This window comes from Ursus arctos, unplaced genomic scaffold, assembly GCF_023065955.2.
Source record: "Ursus arctos isolate Adak ecotype North America unplaced genomic scaffold, UrsArc2.0 scaffold_26, whole genome shotgun sequence".
NCBI classification, from domain to species: Eukaryota; Metazoa; Chordata; class Mammalia; order Carnivora; family Ursidae; genus Ursus; species Ursus arctos.
The window spans coordinates 4,397,179-4,418,989 of NW_026622941.1; the positions used below are offsets into that span (position 1 = coordinate 4,397,179).

Sequence of the window (21,811 nt, forward strand, 5' to 3'; positions counted from 1 at the left end):
ATCAGGCCCGGGCAGGCAGACGGTGCTCCAGGACTTCAAGGATGAAAGTCTCCCCAAAGCGGTGGGGGTGGTGGGGCGACCTGCCAGGGACCCCATCACCCACACCATCGTCCTCCTCTTCCCAGCAGCTCCGAGGAGACGCCTTTCCCAGCTGCTGGCATGGAGCTCCCCACTCATCCCTTCACCCACTGGTCTACTCTCAGTTTGTTAGTCCATTCACCCACCCAATGCTCATTAAATACCAGCTACATGCTGGGTATCGTAAGACAGTCCCTGCCCTCGGAGTTATGGGTGGTGGCTGCACAGATAAGTGCGTGATTATAATGCTGTGTTACAAATGTACTGGGCAAGCCCTAGAAATGATGGGCAGTCCCAGGTGGGGCAGGGCAGTCAGAGGCGGCTTCCTGGAGGAGGTGACACCTGAGTGGCATCTCTAAGGAGAAGCTTCCAGGTGAAGAAGGCAGGAAGCATGTGGCAGGCAGAGGAGAGAGCATGTGTGAAGCCTGAAGAGTGCAGAGAGTAGTGGAGAGAGCGGTGGAGGCTGAGAGCATAGGGGTGGCTGGGCTGCCACCAAGGCTCAGGAGATCGCAAAGGCACCCGACCGGGGAAAGGCATCAGTGTGTCTTCCAGCCTTTCATGGCCCTGCAGTAGGTTCTAAATTCCTGTCGCTACCACTGCCTGGCCTTGTGCAGGCTCCGGGCTGCTCTGCATGCTTCCCAGCCTGTGGGCTGCTTTCCTGGCTGCGCTCTCAGCTGTGACCCCTCCTCCCCCCACCAGGTTTTACAGGCAGGAGGCTCCAGGACACTGTTCCATCCTGGTGTATTCTTCCACGTGGCTAGGAGGGGGCAGGGAGGAGGAGAGGAAGCGTGCTCCAGGCAGGGGAGAGGGGAGGACAGAGATGGGAGAGGGGGAGGGGCAGGGGAGCACTGCTGACTGGAACAGGCCCCCTCTGGGGAAGCCCAGCCCCTACCCATGCGCAATGGTTGGTGACACCTCCTTCTCCCCCAGGCACCACCCGTCAGCCTGACCGTGGTCACTGGGATCCCTGGATCGCAGGGAAAGCTCAGCCTGTGACGGAGCCCTGAAACTCCAGGGCTCCTCAAGTAGGGGAAGGGATGCAGGCAGGAGGGGACGTGAGTGAGAAGACAGCTGGCAGGGCGGGGGGCTGTGAGGCCAGGTCGGGGGCAATGCGAGTCCATGGGCCCAGGAGTCCTTGCCTGACTATCTGCCAGAGCCCAGCATGGAGCCTGGCATGGGCAGGACTTAAGAAACGCAGAGGGAGGAGAGGATATTCCTTTTTACGAAGAACATTCCAACCAGGGGCAAGGTTTCCTTTCGAGTTAAGTCAACTATGTACCTCGCACACAGCCATTTTATTAAGCCCACGGTCTCCTGGGCTCAGAACTGCCCACCATCAGGGGTGATGGAAGCATTCCGGGCTCTGAATGATGGTGGCAGGCCTGCCCTTATCATCTGTGAGGCTTAAGGCAAGAGTCCAAAAGGAGGTCCCTGGTACCCCCTTCCCCACCTGCCCCAGGCTCAGTGTCATCCCAGGAAAGGCCTCTGGCCTGCATGTCCGAGCTCAGTCCATCCCACCCAAGGATCAGGCACCCCCGGCCACCCCTGGGTGAGGATGTGGAGAAGGCTGGGTGTGGTGGAGTGTGGGGGACACAGGAGCCTTGTCAGCCCTGTGTGGGCTCTGGATGGGGGCTCAGGCTGTCCACAAGCTCCTGGGCACCCGGGATGAAGTCTAGAAGTGGGAAGGGGGCTGCAGGCCCACGAGGGCGTGTTCCCTGGGCCTATGGGCTTCTCACGCCACAGGGAGGGGTCTGCGTGAGGAGGGCCCCGTGTGCCTGGGGCTCTGGAGGGCGTGGGATGCTATCCGGGTGAGTGGAGGCCGGAGGCTGACGAGAGGTCTGTGGATGGACCCTCTCCACCTGTTGAGGCCTGGAAACCTGAAGAACGGTGGTGGAACGTCCTAGGACTCAGGTGGGAGTCAGGCTTGGCCACTTCCACGCTCTGGATGGGCAGCCGCGGGTGCCCGGCATCAAGTAGAAAAATGGGCTCCAAAGAGAAAACGTGGCTCAGAGAGTTGGGCTAGCTGAATTTTGGCCTTCCCCAGGCCCTGCACAGAGTGGCCGTGCCTGGGGGACAGAGGCCGTGGATGGGGAGAACGGCCCATCCCCAGTGGCTGAAAGGACCCAAAGGGAGGAAATCTTGCTTCATGGTGGTCTGACCTGTTTCTCGCTCCCAGAGCTTCTGGGTGACAGACAGCATGAGGGGAGCCCGACTTGTCAGCCAGTGGGAGGCCCAGTGGCCTGGGCCAGGCTGGTCCCTCTTCTGACAGCCCAGAGCGGCACTGACATCCTGCAGCTCCTCTCGGACTCAGTTGCCCTTTCTGCTCACTCCAAACTGCCCCCAATGCCCCCCTGAGCCCCATGCTCTGAGTTTGCCCTCCTCCTGCCACACAGGACTCTGCATGCAGGGACCGCCAGTCGGTGGCCCCCAGGCTCCCCCGGTGCACCTCGTGTGCCCTCCAGGGCGTGCGAGGCAGAGCTGAGGGAGCCCGTGACTGAATGGGAGGATGCAGGCCGCTGGCAGCGAGGAGGGTGGCATCTTGGCGACTCGCCTTCCCTCTGCAGGGGTGGGAGAGGCTCCTCTCCCGCTCACCGCTCACCGCTCACCGCTCACAGGGACTGTCAGCGGACAGTCATGCCGGGTGGCAGTCATGAGCACTCGGCAGTGGCCTGCTGCTCCCCGGGGAAGTCACTGCCCCCGCTGCTGCTGAAGCTGGGCTGGGAGGGGGGTGATGGGAAGGGAGAGAAACTGAACCACATCCCTGATGCAACGACAGCCGAAATTAGCACATGCCAGCCCCTCAAAACTGCTGGGAGGCGTCACCCAAGCAGCTCCCCACCTGACGGAGTTGTCAGGAGCAGGGCGAGCGCTCCCTCCCACCCAGGAGCCCCAGCTGTTCAGAGGCCCTTGGGAGGGAAGTGAAGGCCGGCCTGGAGTTTCGGGGGGCTGATGGCAGGGTGCCAGGGAGAGGACAGGCTGGGTGCTCGGCAGGCACGGGCTCTGGCCCCAGGCAGCAGCTTCCGCGGCGGGCGGGCTGCAGGTGCGTGACTCACCTTGGCGGGGGAGGCCCTGAATCACAGCTCCCGTGTGACAGTCCCCAGGAAGCAGGCAAAGGGTCATGCTCGCTGGGATCCTCCCATACAGAGGGTCCTGGCGGCCCTGCCTCGGGATCTGGCAGGCTGGAGCCTGGGCAGTGGGGCCAGGCTCTTGGGGGTTTGCCATGTGACCTCTGCCACTCCACTTCCACTTTACCAAGCCTCCCTGGCCCCCTCAGCCCAGCCGAATCATCCCAGCATGTCCAGCGCACAGGCTAGCCGGCCGCAAATCTGCAAAGTGCTTCTGTTCCTGCATGTGGCTCCCTCAACACAGGCCAAGCCGCCCAGCCTCCATGTATTTGCCCTCAGTGTCCCCTTGTCTGGAATTCCAGGGCCCGCCTGTCCTTCATCTGTCCTTCATCACCCAGCTCGGTCGTGGCCTCCACTAAGCCCTCCCCGGGGCCACAGCAGGGCTAGCGCCCCAGCCCAAATGCCTATGGCCCTTCATCAGCTCCAACTTCCTACACAACGTTCCGCGTGGCTCCTTCTCCCCGACTAGACTGGGCCTGCCCCTGCACGGGCCCTCGGCCTGCCGCACTGTTCCTCACAGGCTGGCTGAGTGATGGAAACTTGCCCATCACTCTGTGGAGCTTGCCCTAGCTTCAGGTCTTGTCTCCCTAGAATGCCTGTGAGTTTCTGGCTCTTCTTAGTACCTGGCACGGTGTTGGGTCTAGATGCATGCTGGGTAGACGTCACCGGATTAAGATCTGTGGGTGCCCCTCTTACCAAGCATGCCGTGAGGCAAAGGGGGCGGGCCGGCGCATGCCGGCCTCACGCTGGGGGGCAGGAGCTCGGCCATCTTCTGATCCGTGGGTGGCACAGAATTGTTACTGTAGTTTAATTGATACCAGTGGTTCTCAACCCAGCATGATTTTGCCCCCAGGGGACATGTGGCAATGTCTGGGGATATTTTCTTATTGTCACACCTGGGGAAAGGAGGCCTCCTGGCATCTAGTGGGGAGAGGCCAAGGATGCTGCCGAGCGTCCCACAGTGCGCAGGACAGGTCCCGTGGCAAAGAATGATCGGGCTAGAATGTCGTAGGTGCCAAGACTGAGAAACTGATTTACACATTTAACTTCAGACCGTAAGCCTGCTGCTGGGACTTGATTTGCATATGTGACCCTCTGCCCTCTGGGAGACTTTATGAAAAGGAAGATCTGAGGCCAGCTGTCTAGTTCCTGAGAAGCCTGGGACTGAACACAGACAGGAGCACGTGAGGGGCTTACTCTGCACCTGCCTCGGAGGGGACTCTGTAGCAGGAAGTGGCTCACACCAACTCTAGGAAGGACCAGGACCTGACCAGGGCATCAGTTCCCAGGCCCTTGGGCACTGGGCCTGTCGTGGGGATGCTCTTAGCCCAAGTGCATCCCGAGATGTCACAGCTGGGTAGCCCCTGGCTTCCCCTGTGGGAGCTGGGGAGGGCGGGTGCTGGGTCTAGGAAGGTGACAGGCTCAGACACCCTGTGTGCAATTAGGAGGCGTCCCATTTCGGTGTAAGTCAGGATATACTGGGCCCCAGGCTATCTGGCTTCTCCTAGCTAACCAAACCAGGGCAGGAAGGTCACTGAGGCTGTTTCTGCCGCGCTTCTCAAGAGAGAGGAAACATTTTCTGTAGCGGGAGCAGTGGAAAGGTATCCCTGTCACCAGAGAGTGAGGGAGAGAAAGGAACCCTTCCTCAGCAGGATCAGTGCCTCACTCACCAGAGTGGCCCAAAGTGCACACCGTGGGTTCTCCGTGGCTCCAAGGGCCCGCCCCTCTTGTGGGCACTTCTCAGGATGGCGCCCAGCCACCCTCGGAGACAAGCACAGCATCACTCATCGTGTGGCCGGGTGAGCACCGTGTTAGCCTCCCGGGAACCCCGAGACACGTGCACGGGGAAGCGAAGCAGCTGGTCTGAGGTCCCAGGGCAAGAACACGGCTGAGGCCAGAAGCCGAGCCCAGAGACTCCAGCTGCAGAGCCTGTGTGCTGACCTGCAGTGTGTCTCGTCCCCATTAAACAGCGATGGGGCGGATGGGCTCACCGCGAACACGTAGGGTGGATATGGTTAGGTACTCAGCCCACAGCCCCCAGTGCCAGCAGGCCAGGCCAGGCGTGCTGCAGGCGGCCTCTCCTGGGCAGGCTCCCCTCCTTCCTCAGCAGTGGCTTCTGCCTGCTCGGCCCGGCCCCTTCCTGCCTGTGCTGGGATTGTGGCCACAGCTCTAATGCCAGCTCTGCCTCCGCCACCCCCTGCTTTACCCCGCCCAGCCTCATCTTGTCTCTGAGTCCAGCAGCTTCCCTGGCTGTGTGGCACTCCCCAGCACTCCCTGTGTGTGTGCACAAGGCACTCTGTAGACCAGCGAGGCTGTGGGCCTCTGTGCTGCTCTCCGTACCCCCCTCCCGGGACTCGCTGTTCCGACCGTGTCTGTGTCACACATCGTTAACCATCAAGTCTCAGCTTAGGCAAGGCCTCCCCAAAGACCCCTGTGCCAGAAGCTTCTGGCCGTGACGGCACTGCGGACATCCTTCTTTCTGAACTTCTGTCGGACTCCTGGGTCTCACGCGTCCCCAGCTACCCAGCACTACAGGAACTTTGATCCTCATTCGCCCTCCTTCTCTGACCTGTATCTTGTTCTGTCCTCACAGTCACTGGACACCTCGGTGTGAACTGGACCCACGCCGCCCTCACTCCTCCGGGACCTCCAGCCCCACTTTGATTTTTGTGACTGGCTGGCCCCTGCACTCAGGGCTGTCCCCAGTCCTTCCAGAAGCAACCACTGAGGGGCGCCTGGGTGGCTCAGTCCTTAAGATCTGCCTTCAGCTCAGGTCATGATCCCAGAGTCTGGGGATCCAGTCCCGCATCAGGCTCCTTGCTCAGCAGGGAGTCTGCATTTCCCTCTGCCTGCCGCTCCCCCTGCTTGTGGTCTCTCTCCCTCTCTCTCTGACAAATAATTAAATCTTTTTTTAAAAAAACATGAGGGGCGCCTGGGTGGCACAGTGGTTAAGCGTCTGCCTTCGGCTCAGGGCGTGATCCCAGCGTTCTGGGATCTAGCCCCACATCAGGCTCCTCCGCTGGGAGCCTGCTTCTTCCTCTCCCACTCCCCCTGCTTGTGTTCCCTCTCTCGCTGGCTGTCTCTATCTCTGTCAAATAAATAAATAAAGAATCTTAAAAAAAAAAAATAAATAAAAAAAAAATAAAAAAACATGAGAGACTATGGACTATTAGAAACAAACTGAGGGCCTCAGAGGGGAGGGGGGCCGGGGAATGGGATAGACCGGTGATGGGTAGTAAGGAGGGCACGTATTGCATGGTGCACTGGGTGTTATACACAACTAATGAATCATCGAGCCTTACAACGGAAACCGGGGATGTACTGTATGGTGACTAACATAATATAATAAAAAATCCAAAAAAAAAAAAAAGTAAAAAAATAAAAAATAAAAAAATAAAAAAGAAGGAACCACTGAGGCTTGGTCTGATAGAAATCAGTAACGAGGTTTCTAAAGGAAGTTCTTGTAGCCTCTGCCCCCAGAGCCCTTCGTAAGAGCTAGGCCACTTAACTCCACCACGGTCGACCCCAAGCACAGAAGGAACTGGTTCGGTAAGCACAGAGGGGACCCAATCATTCATCTTCCCTCTGTACCATCTATCTTTTTTTTTTCTTTAATTTTTTAATGGCGCAGTTTGGACTAGAAGCGAAGCCCGATATTTTCTAAACCTATAGACCCAGAACGACGCTGGAACAGCACAGTACTGCCTGAACCAAACCAACACTCTCTTTAATGAGACGCTCTGCAGGAGCTCTGTGGAAACATTTCTCATGGTGACATTCAGGTGATTAATTAGCAACTGCATCTTCAGATGGACTAATAATACATCGGGGCAAGCTGGGCCCCAGCTACAGTTTCTGGGGCAGAGTCACGGGGGCCTATGAGCCCAGGCAGCTCGGCACCAGCTGGCGCCCTCCTTGCAATAAAGTTTTAAGAACTTTATACGAGTGGACTTTCGGAACTCCTCATTGGGCTGATTCCGCCACAAAGAAGGGAACCTTGCTGAAGCTTTCCTCCCCTGCCTCCTCCGCTATTCTGCACGGTCAGAGACACAAACCAAGCCACAGTCGGAAACTGAGGGGGCCTGGCGTCCAGGCAGGTGGGGGTAGAGGCCCTAGCCCATGCTCAGAGCAGTGTGGCAATGGAAGAGGAGAGGGGACTTGAGATGCTGCCAAGGTTAGGTTGCAGGGAGAAGGGCGCAGCCAGAGGCTCCCAGCGTGGCTGTGTGTGTGGGAGAGGGTGCCAGGGCAGGCCGCAGCAGGGTCAAGGAGCTGCAAACAGCCAAGGCCAAACAGGAAAAGATGGAGGCAGCTGTTGAAGCCGCGATGAGTTCAGGGCACATTATTTTCTGGTTATTAACCACCGGCCAGAGGCGGTCAGGACTCACAGGTGCCGCTGCCTGACTGTTCGTGCAGAGAGAGAGAGAGGATGTGGGCTTGAGAGCCTCAAGCCATTCCCGTAAGGAGATGTCACTGTTGGGAGGATGAAGGTGACCTCTACCCCGGCAGGCCCCGGCCCAGGGCTCACAGCCCCCGCCATCCAGCCCTTCCACCTGTGGGGTAGGATGAGGCCAGACTCCTTGGGGGACATGGCCTGAGGGATTTGGGCATGGGGTAAATGGCTGAGTGCTGCCTTCTGCTGTCCCCCAGAAGGACCTAGACGTTCCCATTGGTGTCTTCTCCCAGGTTGTGGGAGAGATGGGGTGCAGCTCATAAGCACGTGTGTAGGCGCCTGGAACAAATGAGATTGTGCAAGGGGCCAGGGCAGAACTGAGGATGGGACTGGTGAGGGGTCCCTGGAGGTGGAGGTGGTAATTCTAGGACAGGGTTGGCTACAGGGGAAAAGGGAAGGCTGAGCAGGAGAAATTCCTACCATGCCCGGAGGTTAGGAAAAGTCCTGGGGTTCAGAGAGGTCAGAGGCTCTGACTGGATGGAAACAGGAATTTAAACCACCCACAGGGTTCTTTGGCTTTTGATGCAGGTGTCTTGTGTTCCACATGAGACTCCAAGCCAAGAACTGGGCTGTAGGCCCGCTCATGTCTTCCCTGCTAATCCAGCCTTGTGCCCAGCAGAACAGGAAATTCTGGGAATGGGCTGGACATGCTTGTTGAGGTCAACGGCAGCCCCATCAATGGAACACTGCCTGTCTGTTGCAGCAAATCTTCCGTATGGGGTGGGTTTTCCAGCCGCTTAATTGCCACCACCTCTTCCCCAGCTGTCTGAGAGGGGTGGGTCTTGAACCCAGGATGGTGCTGGTCAGAGAAGAGTGATGTCACACAAGGTGCCCTGGCCTAGAGGTCTGGGCTCAGTTTGCCTCTGGGACAAGATGCTGTGTGACCCTGGGCGAATCACTCACCCTCTCTGGGCCTTCTGCATAAAACGTGTCAGTGCTGTAGCTTCATCAGTCTGTGCCGTGTAGACACTTTCCTCCTCTGTCCTGGCCTCCTGCTTCTCTGCAGAGACAGCTAGAGGAACACCTGCCCTCCCCCCCAGCTTCTCTTCTCCTTACTCACTGCTTGTCCTATCTGTCTGGTGCGTGGGCCCTCCTCCTTCACCTGGGGGCCAGCCTGTCGTCAGGATGCCACATTCTCTGCTCTCCAGCATGCTATGAGTCTAGTGGGGCCGTTCTTAGAAAGGCACGCGAGCCTGTCTCAGCCAGAGCTGACGAGCTGCGAAGGCTTCTGGCTGCAGCTAGAAAGCCACACGCTCCAATCAGCTTCATTAGTAATGAAGGAGACCTTTTGCTGCCATCTCTGTCTCCTGGGTCTTATTTTTCGGTTGATTGTAAACTCCCCTAAAACCTCCGTGTGGTGTGTGGGGAGACGGTCTAGGGCGCCACGTGCCAGTATGGAGGCACAGACTTCCCAAAGCCGGCGCCAGGGCCTGGCAGGAGAGGAGCATGTTGGGGCGGCTGTGCAGCCACCCCTCCTGTTCCGGGCCCAGGGGCGCAGGGAGGCCTGCAGCTCCGCGGTGGGGACGAGGTGTGGGTCAGACACCTCTCTCCTGGATGGGAAGGGAATGGCTCCCGCGCTCGGCCTGCACCCAGGGCTCTCGGCGGAGCAGGACCCTCTCAGAGTCCGACAGTACCCACTGCCTCGGCCTCACTAGCCACGGGCATGGGGCCTCAGGAGGAGGAGAGTTCCCACGCGGGATCAGTTTTGCTCAGCGGCCGGCCCACTTCCAGACCGCCCCTGCTGGGTGTGTGTTTGTGCAGTAAGATAAACTTAACACCAGTGGGAGGGACATGTCGAAACACCTGCGTGGACGCACGGGCTTCCAAGTAAGTTGTGAAGGGCTCTCTGGGGTTCAGATCCCCTGTGCCCCCGGTCATCAGGGCCGGACTGGGCTTCATTAGGTGAGAGGGACTCTAGAACATCTCCTTCCCGTCACGTGCTTAAAGTCGGACTCTGCTAAGGAAAGAAGCAGGAACCGAATGACAGACAGGGAATCATCCCGAGCTAAGTAAACTCTTGGATTTGGGTTACAAAGAGACGATGTTTAACAGACATCCCCTGCCCTCCTGCAACACACATGCACGCACACACGCGTGCGCACACACATGTGTGCACGCATGCACACACCATGTCTCTGAGCCCCCTCGGTCAGCCCTACTCTGAGGGAGGGGAGCACAGAGAGCACCCACTATGGGGTGATCATCGACCCACGCACAACTGAGTTGAGCTTTCTCCAGCTAGGCCAACACGCTGTCTTTGGTGCACTAACAGAGCTGCTTTCTGCCACACCGCCTGCGGCCTGAAGCTTGACCTTCGCTTTTGAGTGCGTCAGGTGACAGGCGGCCAGGTAACTGACCCCCAGTTGTCAAAGGGCTTCGCTTTTCCCCTGGAATGCAAACCATAAGTCCTGAATCACACGAAAGGTGAATGCCCACTTCCTGTGCTGGAAGCATCCGAAGGGGGGGGAGGTGCAAAGCTAGCCTGGGGCAGCAGAAAAGGCCCTGGACCGAGATTTGGGTGTTGACTGGGCTTTGCCAGTTACTGGCTACGTGACCTTAGGCAAGTCTCTTTTTCTCTTTGGCTAAGGAGGTAGGTGGAGAGTTCGTCTAAGCAGCCTGGCAGTCCCTTCTGCGCAGCCCCCGAATTAAGTAAGACCATTGAGAAGGAGGCTGAGGGGAAAGACTTAACAAAATCTTGAGAGAAAGGCCACTGTGTGGCTGTCCTGCACGGAACAGGCCTTTCTCGAAGGACCTCCGCAGGCCCCAGCTGGGAGAGGCGGGGCGCAGGCTGACTGACTGAATGGGTCGCTTGAGCAGCCTTCTTGCCTCGAGGCGGACTCTTGAGGATATCTGCATCCTACATCCTCGTGAGGAGCCTGGGCAAGAGTCCTCTTGTCCATTTCCCTGCCTCCTCTGCACCATACAGGGCCAGGAAAGGCTCTGTTGCTCTGATGGAGAGGACTCGGGGTTCTCCAAGCCCTGGCTGCAGGATCCATTCTTTTGGAGCATGTGGGCAGCTGACTCAAAGGTCAAAGTGCCACCAAGCAGATGAGGCTATGACCACCTTGCCTGCGTGGCTGATGAATACTGACAAAGTATGGTGAGGCTGAGAAATGAGCAATGGGGAGATGTGGTCAACGCCCCACCCCCGCCCCGTCAGGCACTGGGATCCTTCCTCCATTACCAGCTTCCATCAAGGAAGTGGTCTCGCCCAAGCTGTGGGGACCCTGGGAGTAATGGGCCTAAGAATAACTCCATTTATTTAGGTTCCTTCTCAAAGGAGCTTGGTCATGGTGATGGTGATGTAAATGATAATTATAGCCACATTTGATGATCTTTATATAATGTGGTGACTCGTTTCCTCCTTAGAACGTTCCCTCATTCTCGTCATACCTTACCCCCAGATAAAGACAGGCATCCCAAGGTGGCCAGAAGAGGCCAAGTCACTTTCCCGAGTCCCAGAGTAAGTTGGGCAAGCTATGCTACAACTTGCTTTTGAACCACAGTCCTTGATTCTAGACCTTCTTGCCCTGGTGAACCAGCTCTGAGTATACTTGATGGAAGTGTTGCAATCTGGGGTCTCCTCATTTTCAGAAACTGGGTCTAGCACTTCTTATGCTCTAATCCGTCCCCTCAATATAAAACAGCCCCTGACGAGACCCCAGTGTAGCCTGAACTATCCATCATTATCTTCATTTGGCTCAAGATATAAAAGTTTTCAGAGCCCGTATTCAAAGCTCTAAAAATATCCCTTTTGATCAGGGTGGCATCCGTCCTGGTCACCGGCCTTAGGCTTAGAAGGCCTGAATTATCTGGCTCCCGCATGCAGCCTTCACTAAAACAGATCTGGCATGAATAATTTAAACCCCATTCCCTTTCCCCTCCACAGATTTCCCAAGCCAGCACCAGCAAAGACGTGCTATTCCTGTCCCTGATGAACGCTTCCCTCTTGGGAAAATGACTTTAGGGGCTGCAGATGTGCCAGGAGGAAGGGCTCGGACCAGGACGGGCGTCGCGCCCTGTGAGCCGGACCGCCCCGTCCAGCCCCGGCTCGTTCTCCGGGAATGTTGGATGTCCCACCTCGCCTTCTGCCTGATCCCGGCTGGACGTACATCATTCAGATGCCCGGTCTTTCATCGTTCCCCTTCCTCTTCGGGGACCACTTTGTGCAGAGCCAGACTCACGGCATTCCTCCTTTGGAGTTTCCTTCAGCCTTTTGCTGATGAAAGACTACCAAGGGAAGTTAGGCAAGAAGAGGAGAAAAATGAAATGAGAGCAGCAAGGAGCCTCCAGGAACCACAGAACACTTTCAGACTGCTTAACCACATCTCTTGGCCTTGAACGGGACCCTGGGTTGAAAAATTCCTACTTGTCTTAGCCACCTTCTTGGTGAAACAGTCAAGTGCTCAATGGTTCAGGGGCTGACCAGCCAGGATGTAGGTGATTCAGAACCGCGACGTCACCTGTGCTCTGTCCTTGGGACGGTTCTATCTTTGGTTCTTTCAGAGGGGGGTGGGGAAAAGCTAAGGGAGAAGATTCCGGGCTTCGCAGTTTGCTCTCTGCCTGCCTGCTGCCCCCAGACCCCTGGGCTGGCGGCTGTGCATGGGCACATTTCCCTGCCCTTGCTGCCAAACTGGTGATGTGTCCGGTTAGTGATGTCAGACCACAGAGGTCAGAGGCGTTGGGTCTGTTCTGTTGGGGTGGAAGTGAGAGCAGGCGGGGGCGGGGGGCAAGGCGGGGCTAAGAAGAAGGAGGGCGTCTAGCACCAGCCCGTCCAGCAGCCCTGTGCCCCCAGCTCTGCCTCAAGGCCCAGGGAGATGAGAAAGCCTCTAGTTTGTTGACCCTCTGAAGCTCAGAAGGGCAAGCTGAGAGGAAGATGTGCGTAGTCCTACAGGCAAGCCCAAGGCCCTGGCCTTCCAGAAGTCCCTGCATCTTCCCTATACTGTCCTGGGTACAGAGCTTGTCCCCCCAGGCAGGCTGTGACTGGATGCTGGAACCATCAGTTTTCTTAATGGCTGGGCCTGGAGGGTAGGCAGGCTTTGCTAATGGATGGTATAGGATAGGAGAAAAGAAGAGGGGGCCGTGATGGGTGGCTTGCAGAGCAGAAGGCTGCCAGTTACTGACCCTTAGATTTTCCTTCTGATCTTTGAGACTGCCGAGGGGAAGAGCTCTTATGATGGGACTGGTCTCCAAAGAAGCCGAGAATGCTGAGCATCCCCCATGAATGCCTGGGTGACCCGCACTCACCAGCCCTGTGTCTTCAGACTAGAATGTCTGGATGGAGTGTTGGACCCCATGGCCCTCAAGCTCCACTCTATACCAGGCATGCTCTGACACACGCTGTTATTTCCATACTATAATGAGCGCAAGGAACTTCTAGGCACCCCGCCCCTACCCCTCCACCCCTGGTCTTCTGCCCTAGAATTCTGGCTGGGCACTGCAGGGAGCCCCCTCTTGTGCCCACCCAGATCTCTGAGAACAGCTGCTCTGTGCTGACATCCAGATACGCAGGACAGCGCGTCCCTCCGCCCACATTACCCCCTCAGCCTCCCGTCTCTCTGCCTCCCATCCTGCCCGGCCTCCCTGGGATGTGTATTCTTGTTGGCAATTCTACCACACTGGGCTTTGCAATTCAGCTCCGGCACTTGCTCGCTCCACCTCCCGGGCCAGCTTGCTCATCGGCACAGTGGGGTGAGCAATGCCTCCTGGAGGCAGGCTGGCCAGGGGGGATCCGAGCTTTGGCCCGGGAGACAGACCTAGCTGCTCACTAGCAGTATGGCCTCCGGGAAATCGCTTAACCTCTCTGCGGCCCAGCTTCCTCACCTAAAATGCACACCAGGAGAGTAAAGAGCTCACAGGGCTGGGTGAGGATGAACCGAGCTAAATGTACCAATGTTTGGAACAGTGCCGGGTGCAGAGCTCACGAGGACTGTGGCTTTGCAGGGCTGCTGTTGTAAGGACAGAGGGAGGTGGTTCTCAATGAGCAGCGCCCATTCGTGTTATAATTGCGCCCGGGCTGGAAAGAGATCTGGGGCTGTTTTCCAGGGCTGTAGGGGACTGCTGATCTTAGAGCCAAGCCAGACGGCTGAGTGAGAAGGAAGGTTCCCAAGTGAGGGCCTCTGCCTTCCTTCCTGGGCTGTAGAGATGAGGCCTGTTTCTTCCACAGTAAGATGAGCTCATGGAAGGAAGGGGCAGCTGGCAATCACATGGCTTGGCAGCCTGCCTCCGTGGGCCAGAAGGCTCAGCCTGAAGCCCCAGGCCAAGCTGAAGGCCCCATGTCCTAAAGGGTCAGGGCTAAGCAGAGGAAAGGTAGCCCTACTGAGAAGGTAGGGCCCAGCAGCACTGGTCCCCGTAAGCCTCAGTCCCCATCAGGCCTGGAGCTTCTCCCCCGGCCCATCCCACATGCCCGGTGACTCCACTCAGCTGATGCCGATCGGATCAGGGTGTCGAGTAGGCATGCAGGGACTCACGCCTGGCCGCGGGAGGGATGGCTGGCAGGTGTGGGGCTGGCTCAGGGCACACCTGTCCCTCGGCCGTTAGGATAGCTCACGTCAGAGCCCGCGCTCTGGCTGGTCCCCTGTGGGACTTCACCCCACTGGTGTGCCACCACCCGCGTGACCTGCACCTTGGCTCTGGGTTATCCCTCCAAGCAGAATGAAGGAATTTTCTCTAGGCAGAGGAGCGCCATCGTACCTGTACACAGGTGCTATTGTATCCAGAGCCAAAAAACTGGTGACCACTGGTGAGCAAGGCTTCGGGGCACGGCCCCTCCGCGCCTCCTGCTCCCTTGGTTGGATGTGCAAAGGGTACAGGGAAGCAGGGTGGGGAGAGCACAGACTTCGAGGCTCCTTCCTGTGACCTGATTCCATTCAGGCTCAACCTGATTTCTCATGGAGACTCTCTGGCCCTTCCCTGCAAAGACCACGTGTTCTATAGCACCCCTGCTGCCTGGGCTTGGCCCTCGGGGGGAGATTAAAAGGGCGAGACGCCACCCAGGCACCAGGGAGCTTGCCCTGGCCAACGGTCATGGGAGCAAGGGCGTGGGTCCGGCTTCTGCCCTGGCCAGTCCCGCCCTGGCTCCCTTTCCTGACAAGATGAGCCGGCTATGGATGGACAGTCTTCCCAGCCTCAAGGAGCCTGTGCTGCCTACATCACCCATGACATCCTCTTGCCCCGACAATCAAACCTGTGTCTGACCCAGCGTCTAGACTCAACTGCCAGGAGAGCACGTTAAACAATGTCACAAGGATACAATCGGAAAATGCTTAGGACAGATGACCTGGTTCCTTCAACAACCAAACTGCAAACAAGATGAGAGTGAGAGAGAGAGAGAGAGTGAGAGAGAGAGAGAAAGAGGGGGAGAGAGACAGAGAGGTGGTGCAGCTGAGAGACTGAAAGAGACTCAGGAGACAAACTGCCCAATCTTAATACATGGACCTAATTTAGGTTTCGATTCAAACAAACTGAAAGAAGAGAACAGTTTATGGGTCAACTGGGGAAATTTGAAACTGCCTCGTTATTTCACGATATTAAGGAATGACTGGTAATTGTTTTTAGGTATAATCATGGTGTTGGACCCTTCTGTTTTAGGGGGACGCACTGAAAGATTACAGACCACCTGCTGTCTGGGAGCCGAGGGTGGGGGGAGGCAGGAAGTAAGGAGGGAAGCAATGAGCCAGGACATGGTAGTTGCTGAGTCTGGGTGACGGAACAGGGGGCTTCATCATCATATTCATTTCTGCATATCTTTGAAAAGCACCGTGATAAAATCTGGAAGGAGGAGGAGAAGGAGGGAAGTGGAAAGGTAGGGTAAAGGGGCCAGCAAGACTGGCTTAGGATCTAAGAGGCTGGAGACCGTGGCCAACACCAGACCCGAGGGTGACCATCCCTCTCTGGCTTTCCCGAGGCCCCGATTCCAGGGGTCTCTACGGCGTGGGTGTGGGGGGCGGTTCTCAATACAGGAGCCCATTGGGGGGACGGGGTGCAGGCTGGGGACTCCAGCAGGGCACTCACCGTGGAGAGGCAGCCCCTGTCCTCCCGGATGATGGCACCGAAGCCCAGGAAGCCCGTCACCATGACAAGCGCCCCTGCGAAGATGAGGATATAGGCGGACGCAGCGAAGGTGCTAGAGGCCAGGATGCTGAGGTAGCCGCTCTTCTCCACCAGGGTCCAGACGCCCACGGCCATGACGGCGGCCCCGCCCACCTGCAGGAAAGCCCAGGTCAGGGCAGGCGGCCGCCAGGGGTCCACAGCCGCCAGCGACAGAGCGCCCACCGCGTTCCGGGCACTTATTATGCACCACCTCATGCAGTCCTTCAAGGAGCCCGAGACAATAGTTTGGTATCCACTTCACAGAGGAGGAAATCGAGGCATAGAGAAGTTAGGACACTTGTCCGCAGTCACACACCTAAGCAAGTTGCAGGAACGGATTTTCAATCTGAGGCTGACTCCCAATTCCGTACTTCTTTTTTTTTTTTTTTTAAAGATTTTATTTATTTATTCGACAGAGATAGAGACAGCCAGCTAGAGAGGGAACACAAGCAGGCGGAGTGGGAGAGGAAGAAGCAGGCTCATAGCGGAGGAGCCTGATGTGGGGCTCGATCCCAGAACGCCGGGATCACGCCCTGAGCCAAAGGCAGACGCTGAACCGCTGTGCCACCCAGGCGCCCCCCAATTCCGTACTTCTTACCACAGTGCTACTGTGTCCCCATGAGATGCGACGCCCTTCCTCCCCCAGTACTGGCTCCTTGGGCTGGTGCCCGTTTCCCGGTAGGGCACTTTTATATACGTCCCATTTCAGCCCTACGTTTGCCCATGTGGGGAGCACGCTGGGGCTTCTCATCTACAGATGACAAAACTGGGGCCCACAGAAGAAAGGCCAGCTGCCTGAGGTCCTGCCTCTGGTTCGGGGCAGTTGAGGGCAGCACCAGGGCCGGGACGCGAACTCAGAGCCATGCTGCCTCCCCCACCACTGAACGGACGCATGCTGCACAAGCTGGAGTCAGTCTGGGGTGGCAGGAGGACTGGGAGAGATTTTTTCCTCGCTAACAGTCCCATTCTCTTCCAGGCCCGAGAAGGGGACAGGGACAGGGCACTGCTGACTGGCAGGTCAGGCAGATGGCTCCCTGGGAAGGGTTCCTGGGACACAGAGCTGGGGAGGCTCTCTTGCCCGGTTCTTTCTGCACAGAGGCTGAATAACCCTTTCTGTGACTTGTATGCATCCCAGAAGCGTGTGTGTGTGTGTGTGCGCTCAAGGTGCCGGACGGGGCAGTATTAAGGTGTCTGTGAAGGGTGTTGGTGGGGAGCAGGACCCCTGGGACCTCTGACCATCTGTGCCTTCTGCTTCTGGGGAGACAGACTTCTGTCTGGCCCCTAGTCTCCCTGCCTCACTTAAAGGTGGGTTCTCTTCCTCAGGTAGGTGGCCGATCTCCCTCAAGGGTGTCAAAAGCTACACAAGTCCCACGGCTCGGTCCATGCACGCTCATCCTGCAAGGGGTTCCCATCCGTTCCGGAATGACTCTGTGTAACCCACGCTGTCATTTCACAGTGTCTGTTCCCGGACTCAGGGGCGTCCGCTGAGCAAGCAGCAGGTGGTTGCCAGTGTGTAGCATGCCTGAGGCACCAAATCCCGCAGCTCAGCCTCTCTCTTCCGAGCCTCCGGGCAGTTCTGTGAGGGAGGGGGCGGGGTGGGGGGGCACGGAGCTGTTTTGCAGATGGAGAAACTGAGGCTTGGAGAGAAGAATGTGCTTGAGGAAACAGCATGAGAAAGCTCCAGAATTGAGACTGAAAACCAGGTTTTCAGAGGGCCGATTTAGGACCCTGTCCTCGGATTCCGCAGGTTGGGCTGGGTCGGCTGTGCTGCTCACTTTGCTCTTAAAATCTGTCTTTCTTCCAAGTGCTTTTTATCCTCCTCAGCACCTCCAGCAGGTAAGGGAAACAGGTAGAGGGACATCACAGAGCGCCGCTCCAAATGGAATGGGAGAGGCTAATGCGTGTCATTTCTTCAGTTCCACAATGCACATCTCCCCCACCCATGGCCACCCTCCCCCCGTCTTCACATCTCTACACTGAGATACATCTGACGATTATACTTGGCTGCACGTTTTCTTAGTGGTACAGAAAACAACGGCGTATCTCACTGTGGGATATTAGATTCACGAAATCCTGGACTACGGTAGGTTTTGAAATTCTCTGTGAGCAAAGGCTTCCTCTGGCCTGTACAGCCTCCACGACCAGGGAGGGAGTTCCTGAGTCTGGCTTAGGGGAGCTGCGTCAGGCGAGGCTTTCCAGCAGAAGAGCCTGCACATATTCTCTCCCTCCCCAAGTGTGACTGAAGGGCTTGGGCGAGGGTCCCAACTTTGCATAGCTAGCTGTGTCACCTAAAGAGAGTAGGTTTCTTCATATCTCAAATAAGGGGGCTGTATCGGACTCGTGATTCCCAGCCTAGAACCACCAAGGACTCCTTTGATTACTTTTTCCTGTGGATCTTATAGTTTGAAGGCTTTTGCCTACCAAATACAGTGCATTAATTAATCATTCATTTCTCATTTTTTATTAATCAGAAGAACACAAGACTGCCAGGAAGAGATTCTGAGCGGCATGAAACAGTCACCACTCTGCACTGATCTGTTAATGGGTGTAGTCTCTTTATAGAAACATACACATTATCCATTACCCATTAGGTTTGTCAACCCCACAGGCTGAGAATAAGATTCAGGACCCCCCGTCTGGGCATGTGTGGGCTTGACTGGGGACACTTCGTCTGTTGGGGGACATGGAACCAGCTGAAAATCTGATATAAAGCTTTGGACACTTTGGCCAGAGAAAGCCACGTAAAATAATGTATTCAGGTTTGGGGTTTGAAGTCTAATCTTGTAGCACGCAGCGAGCCCTGGTGTAGACGGGTCTCTAAGGAAGGACTCCTCCACCTTGACACCCAGAGAAGGTGGCATTTCTCAGCCTGGGTGCACCATCTCCTGGGAGTTCCATGAAACCTAAGCCGGACCCCAGGCTAAATGGGATCTCTGGGAGTGGGACCCATCCAAGTGGCTCTGGAGAACGGCCGTGTACCTTCCGTATTTAATGGAGGGTCAGAGTGTCCTGCCCCTCCCCCCCAGGAGGTGGTGCTGTGCTGAATCTCACAGAGGACGCTGCTTCCTGGCAGCTTGGTGGGGGGTGGGGGGAGCCCTGCCCTGCCCTGGGTGTAGATGCCTGGATAGCTCCTGACATTTGCTCAGGACTTGAACTCCATCCTTTCCCCTGTCCGTGTTAGGGTGTTTGCTTTGAGGAGCTTTGAGGTTGAAGCTGGGGTAGTGAGGAGCAGAGTTTCCAGTCCAAAGGGATGAAAGACCTACTATGAAAAAAGGAAAAACAAAACACAACCCATGGGGCTCCCAGGCGAAGGAGTCGGGGGCTGTAAGAAATGCAGCCCCGGGAGAAGAGCAGTATTGATCTCACTCATGGAGGGCTGCTCTCTTGCCAGTCACAGAAAGGGCTGGAATCTTGTAAAGCAGGGAGAGCCCACAAGTCAGCCAGGGTGGCAGCAGGGTCTCCAGCCATAAGGGAGGGTCTGGAAGCGATCTGAAGGGACCCACTGCCCTGACTGAGATCAAGGGAACACATTCATACTCGTTCTGATGTCCATGGGGACACCAACCCTCCCCTGGGGTGTCATATCCGGTGGAGAAGTTAGTGTCTGCAGAGGACACCGAGAAGAACATGCCATCAGGAACAAGAGGGTTTCAAGTCCTCCAGGGCGTCTCTTGTTTGGGACTTGGTCAGCTCTTTAGAAAATAATCCTGCATCTGGACAGGAGCAGTGAAAGCTGCTAAATGTTGGAATGGGTCACCAAAGGACAGCGGGCCTAGGTTCCAGCCCTGGCTGTGTGCCTGCCTCAGCATGTGACGGGGTACCAGACACTTCACTTGGCTAAGCCTCAGTTTCTTCATCTGTAAAATGTGGCTACGGGGTAAGAATATCTCTGAGGTCTCTTCCATGGGGTAAAATGTTCCCATTAGTACCAGAGGACAACCTTCTGCTGCTACTGCTCCAGCAAGATGCTTCCAGACCACCGGCCCGTGGCTATCAGTCCAGCTGTGCGGACACTGCCTAGATCGGCAGGAAGAGCAGTGGAAGGGGAGCTGCGAGGAGGACTGGTGGGGGGCGGGGAGAGATCCGACCCCGGGGAGCTACTTTGACCGCTATGTGCACAGAGTTGATTCAACAGTATTGGGCTCTTTACAGAAACGGTGGAATATTAACTACATTTTTCAAAACTGTAGCCTGTAGCCGATTAGCCAGAAAGGCCCGCAGAGGGTGAAGCTGGCCTTCTTGCCAACGAGGAGCCGGCGGTTCAGGAGGGGCACGGCAGGTCACCCACACCTTGTAATTTCAGGAACTTCCAATCTACAGAAAACGTCGCCAGGATGTTGCTCGCGTCATCACAGGAGCAGGGAAGGGTTAGCCTGAGCAGCCACACGTGGCTGGGCCCTGACAGATGTCAGGCAGCAGCACCCCCGCCCCCCCAAAGAGCGGGCAGAGAACATAAAAGTAATTGCAGATTTTCTTTGTCAGGCTAGGCTCCTGAAGGGTTTCCACGCTGGTATCTGGGGGCAGGACCGGTGGGGGGGGAACAGAGGCCAGGCCTGGGGGGCTCTCAATAAGGAAGGGTCCCCCAGGCAAGAGTCCCCTGCCTTCAGTGGGAAGGAAGCCCATGACACAGGGAGGCAGGAACACACAGGGTGGCCGTGCAATTCACTGCTGTACGTGTTTGCTGGGTGCCTCCTAGCTGCCCAGCTCCACGCTGGACTGGAAAGGTTTTGGAGCGGGATGTGTGTTCGCCCATTTAGAGCCACACTGGGAGCTCCTTCTCCCCCGGGTCAGTCTCATCGGGGCACCACCAACGGCCCAGACCGTAGCCCCCAGGGTCACTATGACCTCCTTGCTCTCCTCCCAGGGACAGTGGTATGTGGGTCCCCAGCCGTCCTCCCCACCCGGCACCATGTACTGTTCCGGCTTTGGCTCCCTGCCTCCCCACCCCTGCAGCATAAGCTTCCTGGCCCCTGCTCAACCCAGGGGCAAGTGTGTCATGCTTCCAACGCTGAGCCACCAGGCAACGCCACTGAACACCTGCCCCTGGCTAGCTAGCCCCCAGAGCATCCAGCCCAAACTCCAGCCTGAGCCTCATTAATGACCAACACCCCCCAGGGCCCGGCCAGCGCTCCTCCCAGCAACCCCCGCCCCGCCCATGTCTCTGTGGCCTTGCTAGCAGTTCCGACTGAGCTGAATCTTCAAGGCTTTCTGTTTCAAGGAGTTTTTGTCTTGGTTCTTTGGTTTTAAAGTGTCCTTGGTAAGGGGCGCCTGGGTGGCGCAGTCGTTAAGCGTCTGCCTTCGGCTCAGTGTGTGATCCCAGCGTTCCAGGATCGAGCCCCGCATCGGGCTCCTCCGCTGGGAGCCTGCTTCTTCCTCTCCCACTCCCCCTGCTCGTGTTCCCTCTCTCGCTGGCTGTCTCTCTCTGTCAAATAAATAAATAAAATCTTCAAAAAAAAAAGTGTCCTTGGTAAAAAAAAGATCACAGCACAACTTTCCGTCTCTCCACAGAGCAATCTACCTTTGTGACAAGAGCAGAGGTCAGGGGATTACTGAGGGTTGGAGCCAGGAGGGAACCTGTCTTCCTTCAAACCCAGCTCAGAACCTGCAGGGAACCTGCCCCCAGTCTTGCAAATCATCCCGTCCTTCCCACGGCTTCCATGCCTTGTACGGGTTTCTAGAGTGATGTGTGTCACGGCGTATTGTGGTATTTGTCACTTCATCTGTCTCCCTTTTAGCCTCTTGGTGAGATCTCACTCGTCTTAGTGTCCTGAGCAGAACCCTACATAGGGTAGTGCCCAGTAGCTCCCTAGGAAAGGAGGAGGGAAGCAGGGAGAAGGGACAGAGAGAAGAAGCAAGCCTGGCCCCTTTTCTATTCTAGATGAAGAAACAAAGGCCCAGAGAGAGACGTGACTTTGCAAGGTCCCGTAACCAGCCGGGGGCCAAGTGGGGACTAGAACTCTGGAATCCTATGGGCCAGTGCGGTGCCTGTGTCACCAGCCAGGCTGCTGATCCTCACACGCCTCCTCTGCCCAGGAAGCAAGCCACCTTGCTCAGGGCTGTCACCGCA

At 56.9% G+C, this 21,811-nt stretch overlaps 1 protein-coding gene across 6 annotated transcripts in view; it reads right to left on the reverse strand.

Moving 5' to 3' along the window:
* Positions 1-21,811, reverse strand: part of TSPAN11 (tetraspanin 11) — a 78,506-nt gene that overhangs the window by 14,963 nt on the left and 41,732 nt on the right. For 5 of the 6 annotated variants that reach the window (XR_008961590.1, XM_057318975.1, XM_026502656.4 and 2 more), the window contains exon 3: positions 15,667-15,858. The exons of the other annotated variant lie outside the window; for it this stretch is intronic. Coding sequence is in view for 4 of the 5 variants with exons in the window: in XM_057318975.1 (XP_057174958.1) it covers positions 15,667-15,858 (192 nt within the window). In the remaining variant the exon portion in view is untranslated. The remainder of the gene's footprint in view (positions 1-15,666; positions 15,859-21,811) is intronic. 6 annotated transcript variants of the gene reach the window in all.